Genomic DNA, 20540 nt, shown 5'->3' with positions numbered 1-20540 from the left:
GAGAGGAGATTTCTCCAACATCAACATCTTCATCTTCGTTGCCATTGATGGAAATCGTATCCACAGTGATAGATTTTATCTCTGACATTGACTTTTCTCTATAGGCTTTAGTAGCTCAAGAGGCTCTGGTGGTGACTTGTATCAGAGGCTCTACTGGAGCTAGCAATCTATCTCTTGCAGCAGTAGCAACTGCTCCAGCGGTGGATTTTTCTGCCTCTTGCAGATATAAATCTTGGTCGGCTATAATTAGGCATGAAAGAAAAGTTTGATAGAGATGCCGATTAGGCTGCTTCACATAAGAACACTGGCGATGTAAGGTTTTATGAACATTTCATTTTTAAGTGTGCAACCCAACTTCACAGCAGGGGGAATAATTCAGATGGTCGTGAACAATCTTGTTCCAGAACTATCCAACTGCATTCACATCTGATCTAAAATCTGGAACGATCTTCATGGAACTACACTGACTAACCAGGCACATTTATACACAAAAAAAAAGGATTTTTTTGATGGAAAACTTTATATCGTTCCCGTGACTTGATTCCACATGAGAATGCAATATGCTGGTCGCATCGGGAACTTTTACTTTTGCCTCCTATTTATCTTTGATGATCGTTTGGTTTTGGCTGAAGAAGCCTGCAGCAGAGGAACTGGCAGCACCGTACCCCCTCGGATATCATCTGCCTCAGCCACTTTAAGTGCCTCTTTGGCCTTAATGAAAACCATATAATCCCTTATCTGCAAAGAATCAATCGATTAATACAAACAAGAACTTGGACGCCTATTAAGGTTAATCCTGTCGCCAAAGAAGGGAAAATGTATATAATACCTGATCTTCTAGATCACGGATATTTTCATCCTTTATTCTTAAAGTTCTTCTCTCCCTGAAGTATAAGAATTGATTTTGTGTGACAAGTTATAATGAGTGAAAAAGGAATTTGATGTTCATCGAGCAAACTGCAACTTCAAGTACAGATGCACTAGCAGTAAACAAGAATCAATAACAAACAGTATCTAAGACTAACCCCAAGTAAAATATTCCAATTCGAATAAGACTTGGGTCCACGCTAATAAATAGTTCATAGTGTAATAAATTCATCACTGAAAACTAAAAACGGATCTTTAGTTACCAAGAAATCGAAGATCTTATCACCAATGGAGAATAAGTTCCACGTAGCCACAAATATTCGGATCATGCTGATGATAGGAGTAAAGACTTAATATTTTCTATATTAATAGGATGTTAGCTCCATGATAAATAAATTGACAGATTCCAAGAAGTTAAAGTTCTTTCACAGCAAAATTTGCAAAAAGTTCAATTGAGGATAAGATTCACGTGCCCACGACAAATAGTTGGTAACTAATGCAACTTAGTATTACCAAATGCATCTTATCTAAAGTAGGAAAAAAGCCTATTTAAACCAATGTTAGAACTAAGTTATTATGTTATGTTATACAAGGGCATGTTATTTTAGGATGATATTTTGATAATTGAAAGGTACAAAAAGATTAAACTCTCAAACTGAAATATAGAGCAAATCTGAGGAACCAATGGTTTGAAGTAGAGCTAAAAGCTGAATAATACAAAAGATATTTTTAAAAAGGAATCAAGAAAATAATTAAGATTGATGGACATGAGACACCTATAAAAATTTTAAATATTGTTATCTATTATTTAATAAGGACATGGAACTAATTCAAATTGATGATAATATCGTTAATGATTTTTAGTTTTTGGAATAAATTGATAATGGAATCATTAGAATGGACAAGGACCATAAGGATGCTTTTTCCCTTAGTTGAATAAAATAGATGCTTCATTTGAATTTGTATTGTTTGACTTATTATGAATGTTATATGCAAAAGATGAGAAATGATTTTCATAATGTTAAGATATCCATACAAGAAAGGTTTTGTTCATGTTCAAGCTCGTTACCCCCACTTGGTCCAACCGATCAAACCCAAGTCAATTGATCCATTTAATCTAGACTGGCATGCCCAACCCGCCTATCTCGCTCAACCCAACTGATCAAACCATTTAGCCTAGCTCAATTGGCCTCACCCACAACCAACCTAACCAGCTTGCCCATCCATTTAGCACAGTTAGTCGACCCGAGATGTTGGATCTCTTCAATTCAACCCAGCTTACTCCATCCAACCCATCCAATCCACCAGACTTGCATGTTCAGTCCATTCAATTTACCTTATCCCTGGGCCCCAAACCACATAGTCTGCTTTACTTGTTCATAATATATATTATTTGAACAATTAAATAAGAATGAAAATAGATATTCTTACAATAATGAAATAGAAGAATATTGATTTTTTAGAATAGAAGAGGGAAAAGCCAAAAAGGTTGAGAAATCACAATTCAACGAACCGATGTTCCTTGTTAATTTTCTAATCTAAAGCATAGACATACTTATAATCCATGAAATCAAAGGGAACAGAATAGCTAATCTTAAAAACCAAATGGACCATAGGGTGTTGAAATAAAGAGGAACTTCTAAAGTTTTATGTAATCATCATGTGCCACTTTAATTAAAAAAGAAAATTTTAAAAGATTATGGTATGAATTGTCATACTTTCAGAATTTGAGTAATAGTATGATTAAGAAATTGTACAAAATTTTAATATAACATAAATAAGAATGTTAAGATAGACATAAGGAGTTTACTATTTGAGTGTAGCTAGTGTAATTGTGAAGGGAGAAATAGGTAGAGATGGTATGGACGTGTTTAAAGGGAGCATAGATTTTTTTAGTTGGGTTAATTGAATCAATTAGCACAAAAGTGCGAGTTCATAAGGGGCAAAAGAGACTAAAAAAACTTTAATTAATACAATATAAATTTAGTTGGGTTACTTAGATATTACTAGTGATCTAGTCATACATTTTCAATCCCATTCCAAATAGTTGGGACTTACATATTTTGATGATGATAATGATGTGGATGTTGCAACTAATGGATGATCAGCAGCAAAAAGGATTAGTACAGAAGTAAATATTAAAGGGCAGTCAGCAGGCCATAGTTTCCGAATTTTGACAATTAGTTGATATCTGACTTGAAGAATGAGCATGGTAATTAAAAGAAATCATCAACCCAAGTTACTGTTATACCTTTCTTCAATTTCCTTGATCTTTTCTTGCCAAAGCTTCTGATTCTTCATGAGATTTGCATTAATCTAAAGCAAGAAAAATGAAAACAAGTTGGAGTACAATGAAACAGAAAGGAAAATTGAATGATGCAAAATAATATGCTTTGCATAACAAAATAAAAGTGTGAAATAGCTTACATCAGCAGCCACTTTCTTCTCCTTGGTAACATCATGAATATTATGTTGCATATCTTGCAGCTTTAAACTTACAGCCTTTTCAATGGCATCAGCAATGTACTTCTTCTTGTTTTCCTTTTCCTTTTGAACTATCGCTTCATAATACTGCAAAAATAAAATAAAGCAGAAACAAAAGAAAACCTTAAGCAATCTTTCTAGGAAAAAAAAAAGGAAAAATAGAGGGTTAATTCGACAGATGAAGTACCTGCTTTTGGCTTTCAAGTTGACTAGCTAGTAGATGTTCGTACTCATCAACAATCTGTAGCATGTTTTACATTAAGATGAAGCACATTGTTGAATTACTATACAAGAATAATAAAAGCATTTCACATTACAAATTGTGCATACTATCATACTGAATTAAACAGTGAAGGCAAACACTCACCATTTGGACTTTGCTGCTTAATATAGCTTCACTAATTCCAACATCATCACTGCATCCACAGTGGATGCATTTTTTGCCTGACAGTCTACTATTGGAATTCAGTTTGGCAAGCTTATTGTCACTTCTGGATTGATTTAGCCGATGAACATAGTTATCACCAACATAATCCCACACTCTTTGTGTTTCCATATCAAGAGAATAACAATGTTGAGTATCTTTCCAGTGTCTAATACCATGGCCTTCTTCGTATCTATGATAGCATGGGAAATACAGTTCACACATTTTCTTGGTAAAAGAGAATACAATGGCATGAAAACAACAATTCAAACATATACTAGCTTGGTAAAAAGAACAATCTGGACATGATGACAGAGATCAGCCGCATCATGGCCGATTTATACCTTCCACATCCAACAAAACCACAGATGACACATATCCAAAGGTTTTCTGGTGTTCCACAAATTGAGCATGTTGGCTTATCTGAATGCTTCTGACAAAAATGACAAACCTGAAAATTTAAAGATAAATTTAATTAATTTTCATCCTAAAAAGAAAATTAATATCACTGGACACAAACATTAAATACAAGTAAAAGGAATTCTTTTGATTATTAAAAATCAACACTTGGAAAAACACAGAATTCTTGCTCAATGTTGCTTGCCAATAGAAAAAGGATAGACCTGTGCACGAAGCTCTGACAAATGTGGGTCTGGGAGAAGGGTCTATTGTATGTAGTCTTACCTTGTTTTATAGGAGGTTGTTTCTGAGACTCAAACTCGTGACCTCTAGGCCACACGACAACAACTTCACCGTTGCGCCAAGGCTCCTCTTCTCCTTACCAATGGAAAACCAACAAACAAAAAACAAAAAAAGTAACAGCAAAATAGCAGACATGTATATACAATATCGAAATTAGGATCTTCATCGCAAGGCATGGAACCTAAAAGAAGTGGAGTTAGCATGTGATAGAGATACATGAAGCATCAGAGTGCGCCTTTCACTTTCCTTTTCTTAAGCTAAAAACAATTAAATCGTCTCCTAGTTGTAACTCTTGAAGAGTCCAAAAATTTGAACTTGCAAATCCACCAAATGTGTGAATGTAAACAAAAAGATGCTTTAACTTTTCCATATCCTTTAGTAAATGAACGTCCTTGTGTTTCCCATAAAATAATGTGCATCTAAAAAACTTTCCAAGAAAACATTTACAACAAAAATCTAAATTTTCCCTTATTGAGCAAATATACAAGGAAACATTGTTCATATTCCTCTCCTTCTCTTCCTTTCCAAGCTCAACCCAATATTGAAGCAAGGACAGACAACAATCTCCATGACAACGGCACAGACAATGGCAGCTTGGTCTTTGTAGGCAACGGTAAATAACAACACTCCATCTTGGTGCTAGATTGGGAGCTGCTGTTTGCTTGTGAGAGGAGTGGAAAAGTAGGGAAGATTGTTGTTCATGTGGGGAAGTTGTGAATGTTTCAAGCGAAAGTGGTTTTCCCTTTGAATGCCTACATTTTCCATTGACTAAGCAAAAAAATTATATTGTTTTGACTGTTATTTTTCGTGAAGACAAACAATGGAAAACCCAGAAAACATTTTCTGATGAAATATTTTCCACAAAATAGATAGACCCTAATCAATGCAAATAAATTAATTGGCTATTCCTTTAACCATTACATCGATTTTGTTGTGACTTTCAGTCCCCAAGTAGTCTAGTGCAACTACAAGTTTTGATGTTTAGGCAAAGAATTTAAGTTAGACCTTGCTTGGTTCATAGAAGATCGGAGAAGGACGGTATAGAACACCTAAGGAACAAACCAAAGGATGAGAGCATCGGAGGTTGCTATGCGTTTGTGTGTTTAAATGTGCACAGACTTAGGTATTACACATATGGAGTACCCAATGACTCAATTTTCATGGAAGATTGGCGAAGGATGGTATGTTACACCCAAGGAACCATAGGATGAAAGTGTTAAAGGTAGTTGTGCCTGGAAGCAAAGTATGCAAGTGGAGCGAGAAGGAAGACACAGGTAGGAAGCTAGAGGGTTCAGTGCATCAAAGGGATAAGAAGCTTAGCGGAAGATTATTAGAGACACACTTATAAGCAGAGCAAGGAAGATAATATGGAAAGGGACTCGGAGGGCACCGTGCATTCGACGATCGAGAAGTTTGACGGGAGAAGATCTCGTGGCGGAAGCCAATTGCTGGTGTAGCAGAAGACAGTTGCTGGTAAGCTGAGAGTTGAGTGAAATTGTACTTGGGTATGTGTAGAACTCAACTAAGGCACACTCATCCATTAGATAGGTTGAAGTAAAACTAGCAGTTAACTGGGGCACTCAACTGGGGGCACTCGACTGGAGCAGTCCACTAAGAAACTGTATGTTTGTTTCTGATTGTGTAGTGGACTGACTGCACCTATAAATTGATGGCCCAATCAACTAGTGCAATTGACTAAAAAATATTTTGTATTGTGTTTCTGTTGGCCCAATCAATTGACGATTTGTGATTAGTCGACTGATGCAAGTGTCATCAGAGGAATTATAGAAATCGATCGCAAGTCTTGAGATTCAATCAACACAATCAACTAATAGTTGAGTATCAGTTGTGGTTGGTTATTAATCGACTCATGAAGTAGGAATTGATCACGAGCCGCGAGAATCGAGTGTATTAGTCAACTGTTGGACCGTTGGAGATGTCTCAGTGGACTGATCAGTGCCATGTCAGCATGACTGTGTCAAGATTTCATTGTATGGAGGAGACTTTGAAAGGGATTCTCAAAGGCCACGAAGAAAGTACAACAGATTGATTATTACATTGTTTTCCATTGTTATTTTGTTGAGCCATATGTAAAACCCTAGAATTCTGTAAGAGTTTTCTCCATTTCTAGCATTTTACCAAAGAGGAGAAAGAGGATTCCAGGAGCAATCCACCTAAAGGATCATAGGTCATAGACTAGAAGCCTGGGAGTTACTGAACTACATTAAATTGCCTCTGTCAATGTGTTGTGGTATGTGCTTGTTTTATTTATGTTTTCCGCTACTAACATTGTTTTGTGACATTGAGATCACCAGAAGAGAAAAGATTATTTTTATTTACAGGCATGTTGTTTACACTCTCCACCTCTAGCACATATGTTCACGTCACTATCTCCATTTGGACTAACAAATTTCTTGTTTTCCAATAAATTGAATGCACTAAAGATCCATAGATTCAATTTCTATATAGCCATTAATTATTTTCAAATATATCTAAACTTTTAAAAAGTTTTGTATTCACCCTATCATTTCTAAAGTATATCAATTCAAACCTCCGTTTAAAGTCTATCTATCCCATTAAACTACATGACATGGTGATGATATCACATTTTGCCATATCGACAATCAACACACATAGATACCAATGCTACCATCCTTATTTTATTATTTCCTCTCTCTCTCTCCTCGTCAAAATCCACCAACGACCATAACATCCTTTGTCCTCCACCAGACCACCACATTTCTATTACCCTCCTTTCCTCGCTATTTTTCTCTTTTATCAACCCTAAGATTAGGCCATTTCTATCACCCTCCTTTCCTTGCTATGTTTCTATTTTATCAACCCTAAGATTAATCATTTCTTCAGTGCCAACAAACTTTCTAGAAACAATATTGAGAAGTGTTGCTCCACCCTTAACATAAACGCAAGTGTAAGGTCCCGCACGCCCAACCACAAAGGCAAAAAGGTAGGGCAGGATGGGACAATCCATCAGTAACTCCTCCATGGTGCATCCAATAGAATACTAGAACGCATCAAGTAGGCCTCACCCACAATTTGGTCACACGGATTAGCGACGTGAATGGTGACCATAATAGTGGTTAGGGGACAAGGAAGGTTGAGGTGAGCAAAGAAGATGAGGTGAGTGGCGTGGGTGTCCTGGCAAGGGAAGATGGAATAGATGTGGTATGAAAAGGATTAGACTTAGAAACGATCTTGGTGAGAAGAATCATTAGAGGGAGGACAAAGGGGACGTGGAGAAGACAAGGTCAGTAGATTGAGCAAAGAGGGAAAGCGAGAGGGGGCGACAAAAGATAGGATTGTCCATGAAGAGTAAGAATCGGATTAGGGCTCCAATGATAGAGTCAAGATAAGCTGAGAAATAGATGAGGCATAGCCTCTGCTTTCCAAACTTTCCACCATTGACATCGTCTCCATGCTGACTCAGGCTACTGAGCCCTCACCTTCACTAGAGGCAGTGCTTAATGTCGCATCACGAGGATCATCCTCCCAACTGGGTTTATGCTGGTGCAATAGCTCTGGCAACCATTAGGCCATCATAGTTCTACCAATACACAGCAGCATAGGCCGCCAAGTATTTAATAGGGGGCAGTAGGCTTTGTGATAGGGATCGTGATGGGGATACGGTTAGAGGGCGGAGTACGAGTTGCATGGGATAAGAAAGATGGCAGACAGTAATAGCAGGTTGCAGTTGAAGGCAAATTGCACGAAATCTTTGGCACAAGAATAGAGTGGGAAGGGATAGGCAGAGATTGACAAATTTAAAGTTTAAGTTAAGACTAAGATTAGTGTTTATTCACATTCAATGTCATGCCTGTTTATTGCTAACGTGGCACAAGGTGACATCATCGCCATATCACATTTTTGTAGGAGTTAGATTGAATTCAAATGAAGGATAGGTTTTGATATTCTTTAGAAACAATAGTATAGATATGAACCTTCTTTAAAGTTTGGATAAATCCAAGAAATCTTATAAAGATTCGATAAATTTATGCATTAACTGTTAAATCATCAATGTCATCAACACACACAATTGCCTATATAAACTATTCACTAGATTGATTATCATTAGCAATGTTTCAAAAGGCAAATGCGCAAGCAATACGATATTAGATCATTGGATAGGATATGCAAGTGGGTAATGCATATGAGGTGATTATTAAAAAATTTACTTAATAATAATTATTAAAAAAGGCATAATACTGTCACATAATAATATTAAATAAAAATTAGCAAAACATGTATTGCTTATAAAAAAACCTTCAAGATGTGATGTACCTCTTGGTACTCTTTTTCAATAAGTCCAATCACCATTATAAAAGTGTCACTCTCATTTAACCCAAGCAATCATCCATTAGTTTGCTTTAGTAGTTGATTTAGGAGTTAGAATATAATTTGGAGCTCCTCTATTACCGCTAAGATACCTAGTTAGTAATCAATCCATGTCCTCTTTTTAATTCTAAGTCATCAAATAGAAACAACACAACAACCAAGTCTTATCCCACTATGTGATCCGCTAAGTCATTAAATATCATTCATATAAATATCATATCATTTTCAACAAAGGTGTCTCTTTCCTTTAGTGTGTTGATTCATTATACTTGCACTAGATTAAAGATAAACAATAATAATCATCTTCAATAATAGTACACTCCTAAATATATAATTGCCAAAGAAGAACCAAGGTTGAAAGTATGAGTCTCAAAGCACTTCCTATCCTGCGCAAGAAAAATTCCTATTATTGTTCAACTTGTCATACAAAATAGACCCAAAAAAAGTCCCAGTAAGTTGCACAAAAAGATATTGTTCATGTCCAATTCAGAAGATTAAGCACATGCAATCAATGGATTGAGTTTATGCATTTTCAAATCTTCAAAAGAAAATAAGTTTTGTTTCCCCCTTAAACCGAAGATATCACAATTATCATAGAATTGTGAAGATGGAGATAAACTTCAATGCTTTGCAAAAGAAAGATAAACTAGGATTCTTGTATCTTATCACAAAAAAGATGATGAAAGAACCCCAAAAGAGAATCAATAAAAGTTAAGGATTGCCGATGCCAGAAGAAATAACAATTACTTGGTTTAGGTGATTCATTAAAAGGAAAAAAGGAAAATGTGATTGCATGTGCATATGAAGACTAAATTCTGAGCATCACCCAATGATTTTTTTTCTGCACATTGACCAACTAGAAACCGCCAAAGTTTTAGTATTGTAATATTGTTCTAAAATTTTTTAATTCTTTAATTATTTTTGTCCAAAATTTTAGTATTGTTTTTTAAAATTAATCAAATGAAATTTATCCTAATAGAGTACTAATCTAAATTTAGTCAATCTAATTGATATGTTTTAATGCCTTGTTGTGGCTGCCAATCTGAATCGGCCTCTGCATTTAGCATGCCTTTACCACCTTAAGAATGAGGTTCCAAGAACTTGGACATGCTTAGAAACTGAAGCTTCAAACTTCATCATGCTTTATGATTATCACTTGCACAATCTGAACGCCACCTCTCGTAGAATACATGTTTACACAACTCAACCCTCTTACACCTAGGAGGTGTGCATTCTAAAAGGTTGGCCAAAGAAAATATGCTAAAAACAAGAGAAAAAACTTAATTTAGGCATGTGAAGATGGAAATTAAATTGTTGATGTGGTCTATAACTTATCATCCACTAAAATTGTAATAATATCACTAAGATAGAAGTGTAAACGTCCTAGCAACAGTTTCTGAAGATAGAAGTCACAAACTTATATCCCTATACCTTAACTTATATGTATCTAACTATCAAATCTGCTCTAATTAACTAGTGCTAAATAGTAATATCTATCATGGTATTATAACAGATTATAAAAGTTTGTTAGCTGTGTAAATCATAACTCTGACTGTGATTCAGTATAGAGTTAGAGGAATTTAAGTTGGGCAGGTATCAATCCAATTGTGGTTAGGTAGAGCCGTATTTACCTAAACTAGCCTAAGTTGAGCTGAGGCTAATGAGATTGGAATGTGTTGCGTTCAACTCACACAAACTGCAAGTGGTTCGGTCAAAGCTTGGTTTACTAGTTATTGAGGAATTTTGGTAAAGGGGTGAATGACTATAGGGATCTGAGGTGAGGAGGTTGAGGGGTTACAATCGGGATGAGGAAATGTAAGGCAAATGGTGGAAGTGAGATCATAGGATGTCCAAGTCGGAGAATACTTTATTGTCTATCACATAATCCCAGAATTCTTAATGGCTGAAATTCCCCTCGTTTTGTAGGTTCTAAAGACTCACTTTGACACATTTCCACGTGTCACATAATCATCAAAGAATCAATTTGTTTCCTGTTGCAACAGTTCTCTCTACTTGCTCATGTGTCCAGTTACTCTGACTCGTCACTCACCCTAGTTGGTATTACTGTGTGTTTGCTTGATTAGGGGTCTGAGAACTTATGCGCAATTTCTTAAGATGCCTTTTGAGACCCTTGGTCTTCCTAGATTTAAAAAACATATGTTCTTTTCTTTCGATGCACCACTTTGGATATTTAGCTTCACTTTAAATCTGAGCATTTATGTCATTTTTTTTAAAGCATTTCTTAAAACTTTTAATCTTATGAAGGTTGATATCTTTTGCTTTCAATACACCTCTTTAGGTTTTTTATTTCAACTAAAGGATTTGTATCTTTTTCTTTAGAATGCCTCTTTGATCTTTGGCTTCTTTCCAACTCTAAGGATTGAGGTCCTTTCCTCAAAGTGCCTCTTTGGTGGTTATAACTTTAGCACTTCGCAGCCTAAATTCAACTTTACCTGTGAATTCACCCTAGGTTAGCTCACCTCTTAGTTCGCTTGATCAGAACTCTCGATGCAAGAACCATCTCAACTATTCAAACTTTCTATTTATCCATCCTTAACAATAAAAGAAACTTAAGTCACCTCATGATATTTTAATTGAACATATTTCTTCAAATGCAAAATTTCCATTACATCTAGCTTATACAAAGGTTACATTTTAAAATTAGAAAAGAAAGCTACTATAAAAGCAGAAAAAAAAATCCCATCTTAGGGCCAAATGTCAAATTGACCCTAAATGAAGAACTTCCTCATTGGCAAGATTTTTGAGGATCTCCTTTCCTTCCATTTTACTAGCTTGAAGGTTCCTAGTTGAACCTCCACTCTCAAAGATATGGACCATCCTAGTTAAGCGTCATCTTCCCCTATTTCGTAACCAACTTGGCTACATTCTTCTTTGTGAGTGTTCTACCTAAAACATTCAATTTTGATATGCCAAAGCCTCATTCAACATTAGCAAAAGTGTATATCAATCAGTGTGGGCCTGCAATTATAAACCCTTGCCACAAATTTCTTATATTGCATTATACGGCAACAGCACCAAGTGTGATCCCGATCTAACTCAAAGAGATCCAACTCATATGCAAAATGTTCATTACTTTTAGCTTATACAAAGGTTACATTTTAAAATTGGAACCTAAAGCTACTATAAAAGCAACAATCTCAACTTAGGCCCTAATGCCAAATTAATCCTAATGAAAAACTTCCTCAAATTGACAAAAATTTTCTTCCCTTCCATTCTACTAGCTTGAAGTTTCCTAGCTGAATCTCCACTCTCAAAGATATAGACCCTCCTAGTTATGCATCATCTTCTCCTATTCCGTATTCGACTTGCCTACATTCTTCTTTGTGCTGAATGTTGTACTTGAAACATTCAATTTTGATATGCCAAAGTCTACAATAACAATCAAATCTTATCCCACTAGGTGGAATCGACTATATGGATCTTTTATGTAATTGAACTCTATCCCTTACTAAATCATTATCTATATTCAAATAAATTTTAATAGTTGCTAACCAAGCCTTCTTTAATCTTCCTTTTCCTCGTTTAATGTGCGTATTTGTCATAATTTCACATTGCCTATTGGAGCATTTATTGATCATCTAAGTACCTCATCTGTACCATCTTAAACTTGTCTCTCAAAATTTTTTCCCAATGGGTGCAAGCCTAACTTTCTCTCTAATGTTATCATTTTCTCATTCTATCCATCCTTCTATGTCTACACATCCACCTTAACATCCTCATTTCTATGACTCTCATCTTCTGCTCATGTGTTCGAGTCACAACCCAACATTCAACTTCATATATCATAGCATCTCTAATTGTTGTTTTGTAATTTTTTAAATTTTAGAGGTACTTTATGATCACCAAGAATACCTAACACTCTTTTCCATTTTAATCATCCTGCTTGTACTTTATGTAAGACATCTCTCAACCCCTCCATTATATTACATAAATGATTCACCCTTTAAGTTTTAAAGGTACTTTATGATCACAAAGAACATCTGATGCTCTCATCCATTTTAACAATTTTGCTTGTATTCTATGTAAGATCTCTCAACCCCTCTATGTTGTTGCACATATGATACTAAATACTTAAAGCTAGTTTGTCAATCCTATCTTAGCAATTGTCTTATTAAGTCTAATATTGTTAAACTTAAATTTCAAATATCCTACCTTTACTAAACCTAAAATCATTCAGTTCATGTGTTTCCCATCAAGATTCAAATTTAGGATTTACTCTTTCATGTGTTTCATCTACCAAAATAATATCATCATCTGCAAACAATATGCACAATAGTAACATATCTTGATGTGTCAAGTGAGTTCATCCATGATTAGCATAAAAAATTAGAGATTTAAAGTTGATAGTTGATGTAACTCTACCTTTATAAGAAACACTTCAGTTAATTTGTCCATAATTATTTCATTATACGCTACACTAACATCTTTTTTTCTAGAATTTTCCACAACTTTTCTCAAGACTTTATTATAAACTTTTTTTTGTAGGTCGACGAATATCATATGTAAGTCTTGTTTTGTTTCCGATACTTTTCAATTAGTTGTCTAAGAAGATATATAATTCTATTGTCTACCTTCCAAGCATAAATCCAAATTGATTTTTTGTCACCGTGGTTTCTTTCCTTAGTTTTTTTCTATTATTTTACTAAAGTTTCATGGTATGACTCATTAACTTAATATCCCTATGATTCGCACAATTTTGTACATCTCCTTTATTTTTATATAGGGGATAGAGTACTTATCCTTTATTGATAAGGCAGTTTTTTCATTTTCAATATCAGATTAAATAATTTTATAAGTCATTCAATATCTTGCTTCCTAGGCACTTCTATACCTCTATCAGAATATCAACTGTTCAACTATTTTTCTATTTTGCATCTCATTTAAAGTATATTCTACTCTGGAAGTTTGAATTCTATGATAAAAATTTAAATTTCTATATTCATATGACCTACTTAAATTACCTAAGTTAAGTTGATCATTTAAACGTTCATTCAAAAGTTGATGAAAGTACATTTTCCATCACTCTTTTATTTCATCATCATTCACTAGTGTCATATTGCATTCATCTTTAATGCATCTTATTTGATAAGATCTCTTGTCTTCTCTTTTGCTTTATCTATTCTATAAATATCTTTTTCTCCTTTTTGATCTAATTGTCGATATAAATATTCAAAAGTTTCATTCTTTGCTTCATCCACCACTTTCTTGGCTATTGCATACTTTTTTAAATTTTCTTCGTTCTTGCAACTGTATAATAACTTTTAAATTGTTCGTTTTGCCTTCACTTTCTTCTATACTTTCTTATTCCACCACTAAGATTCTTTACTAAGTAGTGCACGTCCTTTTGACTTACAAAGTACGCTCTTGGCTACCATCTTCAACTTTAATACCATCTTATCTGATGTTGTATTTAAGTCGCCGTATATTTCTCCTAATAGTTGTACTCCTACCCTCTCTTTAAATATACTTTATTTTCCGTCCTTTAACTTTCACCACTTGATTCTAGGAGTCATGTATGTTTTCCTTTTATTGATATTATACTTGAGGTGCATATCGAATACGACTAACCATGGATGGTTAAGTTTTCTCTAAAGATGATTTGCAATCTTTATAACTTTTTCTATCTTTCTTTCTAACTATAAAAAAGTCAATTTGCGACTTATTATTCCCACTTTTGAACATAACCAAGTGTTCTTCTCTTTTCTTGAAAAACGTATTAGCATTTATAAGTTTATATGCTATTGCAAAATCAAATATAATTTTTCCTCTTTCATTTTTTATTCCAAAATCATATCCCTAATGCAGTCTATCAAATTCCTCATTTCTTAGTCCATTTAGATTTCTTCCTATTAAAATCATTTAGTATGACATAATTTTTCTGTACTACCTCATTTAGGTCTTTCCAAAATCTATATTTGATGCATTAATAGTTTTTTTTTTGTCACCACTAGCTTGAGATTTATAATCTTATCTCCTTTCTAGCTACTCCTACTTAATCATTTAACGAACTTACCTATAACAATACATACAATATTTTTTGTTTTACTCCTTGTATATCATAACTTAAAACTTGAGTTCTCCAACATCTTTATCTTCTCTCCTACCCATTTTATTTCTTGTAAATACAAAATATTAATTCTTCTCCTAATCATCATATTTACTACCTTCATTGTTAGTTTGTTTTACTAATGAGTGTTTATATATTTCATGTTTCAAATCTAAGACAATCGATATTCCTATAATGTTTGTTCTTATCCAACCTAATATGTGAAAACTCTTAAATATTTAACACTACACTCAAGCTCTCATGAAGATGCAGTGGTTCTTTCTCAAACGTTACAATCGGACCATGCAACGCATTCCTTTCGAGAACCTAATATACGTACAATAGTTTGATAGATCCATTCATAGAACATTCACCTGTGTTCGACGTTGGCTGACAACCTAATACAACCCCCTTTTTCATTCAGACTTGGGACAGACATCAGCCAAGCTTATATTTACATTATACGACAACAACACTAAGTGCGATCACAATCTAACTTGAAGAGATCCAAATTCACTCAATCTCTAATCTACCTCTTATTGTGCAAAATTCACCATTTTATGAGATAAAGCTACTACTTTAATTTGAATGACTACTTATGATTCAAAAACCAAGTTGAATGGCAATTCCCGAATCGTGGACCTTAAGGTAGTCCAATAAAACCAAAGTACTCTCAAAATTTCTTCTGCCTAGATGGTGCAAAAGTCAGCCGCCCTCTTTCTTAGTCTAAGCAGTAGTATCCACTAAGATCATTATAACGGCTAACCTTTGCTATTATGATGTGATTACCATACATGTCTTCGTGAACTTTACCCCACACTAAAAGACTCTCTTCTGAATGAAAGCACATCAGCTAAGGCGGGAAATGGCTTTTATATATAATTCCATTGATAAATGTATATAGATGGGATCTATATAGTTTTGCAATAAGTTTGGCCCTTTTCCTTTAGTCAACTTCCCATGCTACAAACAATCACAAATCTCTTACATCTGGTATATGCACTCCTACACTTACTTTCAACTTAGTACTCTGAACTAGAGCATCCTCTACAAATACTTTCTCTAGATGTTATTGTATCAATTTTTAAGCAAGCATCAACCTTTGTATTATTGGTCTTATAATGTGCTAAATGTTAGAACAACTAGAAATGTCCCCTCTAGAACCTCAAATCATCATGGTTGCTATTAACTCCCCTTGTGCCTGATGCATCCCTAGCTGTGAGTCATTGAATAATTGCATTATATAGGTGAATATTTGTCGATTCAGTGATTAGCTCATTATCAAAGTCTTTGTCTCATTGTTAGTGATTGTGAACTAAAGCTTTAAATGATTTCTTTACCGAATTCCCTTTGAAGCTGAGTATATTTGTAAAAAACTGATGTAAACATATATATCTCTGTACCTTAACTTGTGCATAACTATAAGATTTGCTCTGATAAACTAGTGTTAAATAGTGAATATCACAGGAAAGTGATAAGTCAAATGCAACATAACTCAATTGTTCATCATGCAATAATCTTGTTGCAGCAATTCTACACATACTTCCAATAAAACAAAATCCGTACTCAAAATCAATAAAATTTCAGCTTGGCCATAAGGACTAGTACACATTTTCCTATGGAGAAAAACCTAATTGTAATACCTAAGAAACTACAAGAATATGTGCAACCTAATAATTAGTAGAAATAAAGATAAAGCCCATACCAACTCATTACTGAGATTTGTATTCAAAGAACTAATAACTGAAGACCAATTAGTATGCAGGAAGAACTTACTGAACATGAGGAATTAACCCACTTTGAAATGCAAGAGCATTGAAAAGAGTGGTCACAAGTTGTTGCAATAATTCCACTGATGTCTTGGTCTAATCTCTCTAGAAAAAATATGCAAAATCAAAAAATAAAATCAAAACTAGCAAAACATAAGTTAGTAGGTAACTTTAACTTCAGGATACAAAATCTAGTATAATAATTGTTAAAATTGGCTAGTCAATATATCTATCACTTTAGGAGTACAAAAAGATTTGTGCAAAACTCTAATTTGTGACAAAAACATCAACAAACTACAAGCTTTCTGAGAAAATAAATAGACATTTAGTGTTTTTCTTGGACAATTAAATGCAGATGAGGGCATCTGAAGAACAAGTGAGCATTTAAAACTTGAGGCAACACAAATTCAATTAGGGGCATAAAAAACAGTGAGGCACACTTTAAAAAAAACTCAAAGGCACAATCAATGTGTTAGGAGAGCAGAAATAACTTTGTCCCTCAAGCACATGAACTTTTGGATTACAAACAGCTACTCTAATTTTCATCACCAACCTGCAAGTGATTCTGAAAGTAATTTAGCTGAGGCAAGGAGGAAGAGAATGACAATCTTTTTAATTACCTCTCATTTTCATCTTGCATTATTTTATCTCTACATGTTACCGATGAGTGCCAAGTATACTGATGTTTTGGAGGAAAGTTTGATTTCACAAAAGAATTTGTTAAGGGATTTTGGTTGCTGAGTGTTGTTAAGGAATTTGCAGTATTAAGATTTGGGTAAAAATCAAAAGGGTGTCCCAAATTATACAAATCATCAAAAGGGCACCCCTTTTTCAAAAAAATGCAAAAGGGTGTCCCATCAGATGCTTTATCCCAAAAATACCTCTTATGTGTGTAGCAACTATTTGGTAACTGCTACAACGTTGTTCCTTACTTCCAAAGTTATTATAGCACCTATAACTAGCTTCTACAATGTGTAGAAGTTATTCTATAACTGCTACAACGTGTAGAAGCTACTCTATAGCTGCTACAACGTGTAAAAATTACTAAGTAGTTGCTATTTTAAAATGATTCTGATTAATTTAAAGTATTTTTGATGAAGTTTAAATAATTTTAACCAAGTTGGTAAAAAATATTTTGATATAATAGTATTCAGATTTTAGGATTTAAGGTTTAAGATTTTAAGATTTAATGTTTAGTCACAGTGTGTAAAAGCTACTCAATAGCTACAACAGTGTTTGATTACTACTTGGTAGTTGTTACAACAAGAAAAATCAACTCTTTCAGTATTCAAAGTTTAGGATTTAGGGTTTAAAATTTTAAGATTTATGGTTTAGCCACAATATATAGAAGCTATTCGATAGCTGCTATAGCATGTCGAAGTTATTTGGTAGCTGCTACAATATAAAAAATTAACTATTTCACTAAAACTTTAAACCTAAATCATAAACTCTGATCGCTATTATATCAAAATTATCTTTACCAACTTAGTAAAAATTGTTTAAACTTTATTAAATTATTTTAAATTGATCAAAATCACTTGAAAACAATTGTAGCAGCTATCTAGTAGCTGCTACAACATGTAAAAGCTACCAAGTAGCTACTAAATACCACAACAGTATTATATTAAGTGTTACACGTTGTAGAAGCTGCTTAGTAGCTTCTACACGTTGTAGCAGCTAATCGTAGCTTCTACAATAGTGCTGGAACTATGAGTATTCTTGGGATAAAATATTTGGTGGGGTGGCCTTTTGATGATTTGTTTAATTCGGGATGCCCTTTTGATTTTTTCCCTTGAGATTTTATATGAAATAATATTGACAAATAAAATCAGTTACTTGTTCTTTCATAATAATTTCCAAAATAAAAAGTTTGTACATAATTGATTTTCAGAGTTTCAAATTATCATCTAGTAATTGTCCATGAGGTTAAGGAACCAACAAAGACTAACAAAAACAAAAATTGAATCTATGAACTTACTGTGGAGGAGAATTTCCAATTTTTTTTCAAAAGAAAGGCACCCATGAACTAGAAGAACTTGAAGAGTCTGGTATATAAAGTGAATAACCGAAGCACTCTAAAACCAAAATATCACCTATACAAACAGGGCATGTAGGCAACTCTGTTGATCCACTTGGTGGAGTTCCTGCAATCTTCATGTGATCAGTGAACTCTACGGAATTTATAAACAGAAGGTGGCAAACCTCTCCCTACAATGCCAACAAGGATCAGATGTTTAGGGTACCAAAAACAGTGACACTTAGATGAAGTAGCTAAGTTTAAGATACAACTTCACCTCTGCAGAAAAACGCCATCCATTAGCATCAAGATAAAATTGATCTGTGCTATTTTGATCATCAAACTTCACGAGCACACTGTACCTATCTTCAAATGCATCGTTCCTGCAAAGCCACTATATCAAAAACCTAAAATTTAATTTCGACGAAGAGAAGCAAATAAGTTTGAATCCTCCCAACTCTTCTTCATTCACTTCAACTTCAATTGAGTACCTAATGACTTGGATGATGGAGGATCGATCAATGGAGCCGCAAAATTGAAAGAGATCCTCCAGGGAGACGTGACATGGCACGGCAAGAATCAAGATAAGTGTGCCGCGTACGGGCTACGAGAGAGATGGAACCATAGAAGTAAGCAGGCTTAGAGAGAGACGGTAGGAAAGAGAGAGAGAAATGTACCGGGAGGGTGGATTCGGAAGAAACTTGGGGGGTTGTCGAGGAGGAGGAAGAAGAGGTTGAAAGTGGTGGCGAGAGGGTGCGGTAGAGATGAACGATGCCGCGGAGGAGCTGGACCTTAGGGTTTGGCTTAGAGCTCCAACTGGTACCGACGGCTTCTTGGGGATCGCCGACGCAGTCATCGATGAGATCGGACGAAGATCGAATAGGCGCAGAGCCGGGGTCGTCGAGAGAGTGGATTCGGACGCTGAACATTTCTTGCGCCGGTGAATGAATGCCAATGGTGAATAACGTTACCGTTCGTCATTCTTTCTTTAATAGCCCTAAAATTCTCAGAATATATTTAATTCAGAGGTTCTGACCGAGTTTCTCTTAATTCACCCGTTTTAACTTATGATTGAAATTCGAACTCTCATCTGATTATTTATTTCCTTAAATATTTTACCATCCACCACCAATGGAACTAAAGAGAGGTGTTTCTCTTTTTATATTTTTGAAAATAATTTTTTTTTAGTGTTATTATATATTTTTCATAAATTCTCATGCAAAACAAAACTAGAAAATATACCACACAACTAGGGCTGTAAATGAACCAAGCATTCGTGAACAAGCTTGGTGTTCGGCTTGGTAAGAGCTTGTTTATGTTCGTTCAATATATATAAGATTAATTAAACAAACAAGCTTGAACAACGTTCGTGAACAACGTTCGTGAACAATGTTCACGAACCATATTTATTAATAAAACTCTTTTCAATATGCTAAATAAACAATAAAATAAAATAAAATAAATAAATAAATTTAAATTATCAATCTTAATAATCAATCAAACAATTAAAAGTTTCAAATAATCAAACAAGCTTGAATTGAGAGCTTGATAACATCTAAACAAACCAAGCTCAAGCTAAGCTCAAACTAAGCTCAAGTCAAGCTCGAATCATGCTCAAGCCAAGCCTGCATTTACCTCCCTCCATATCCGTGGGACCGGCTCTAGGGGGGTCGTTGATGTGGCGGTTCCACATTTTTTTTTTTTGAATTGAGAGCTTGATAACATCTAAACGAACCAAGCTCAAGCCAAGCTTCAAACAAGCTCAAGCTCATAAAAAATAAACCAAGTCAAGCTTGAACACTCATTTCAAAAGCTTGGTTCATTTTAAGCTCGGCTCGGCTCGGCTCTGTTATCTTATCA

At 34.6% G+C, this 20540-nt stretch overlaps 1 protein-coding gene across 1 annotated transcript; it reads right to left on the bottom strand.

Annotated features, from left to right (window-relative positions):
• Nucleotides 1-305: 305 nt before the first annotated feature.
• On the bottom strand, nt 306-19662 carry LOC122046912 (BRAP2 RING ZnF UBP domain-containing protein 1-like). The gene is made up of 12 exons (XM_042607868.1): nt 19358-19662; nt 19172-19284; nt 18958-19063; nt 18757-18871; nt 16671-16768; nt 4120-4226; nt 3719-3968; nt 3539-3592; nt 3295-3438; nt 3119-3183; nt 830-884; nt 306-738 (listed from the first exon to the last, which is right to left on the bottom strand). Exons 1-12 carry the CDS (start codon nt 19607-19609, stop codon nt 583-585), a joined length of 1515 nt encoding a protein of 504 aa, XP_042463802.1. The 5' UTR covers nt 19610-19662; the 3' UTR covers nt 306-582.
• Nucleotides 19663-20540: the final 878 nt, after the last annotated feature.

Source organism: Zingiber officinale, chromosome 2B (genome assembly GCF_018446385.1).
Source record: "Zingiber officinale cultivar Zhangliang chromosome 2B, Zo_v1.1, whole genome shotgun sequence".
Lineage (NCBI taxonomy): Eukaryota > Viridiplantae > Streptophyta > Magnoliopsida > Zingiberales > Zingiberaceae > Zingiber > Zingiber officinale.
Note: the sequence above shows the minus strand (reverse complement) of the source record. Positions and strands in the feature narration are given on the sequence as shown.

Excerpts from the sequence above, each read along its gene's own strand:
- LOC122046912 (XM_042607868.1), bottom strand. The coding sequence starts at position 19,609 with ATGTTCAGCGTCCGAATCCACTCTCTCGACGACCCCGGCTCTGCGCCT. Across the intron at positions 19,285-19,357 it reads CTTCCGAATCCACCCTCCCG|CCCGTACGCGGCACACTTAT; the intron begins GTACATTTCTCT and ends TCTCTCTCGTAG. Across the intron at positions 4,227-16,670 it reads GGGTTAATTCCTCATGTTCA|GTTTGTCATTTTTGTCAGAA; the intron begins GTAAGTTCTTCC and ends TTAAATTTTCAG.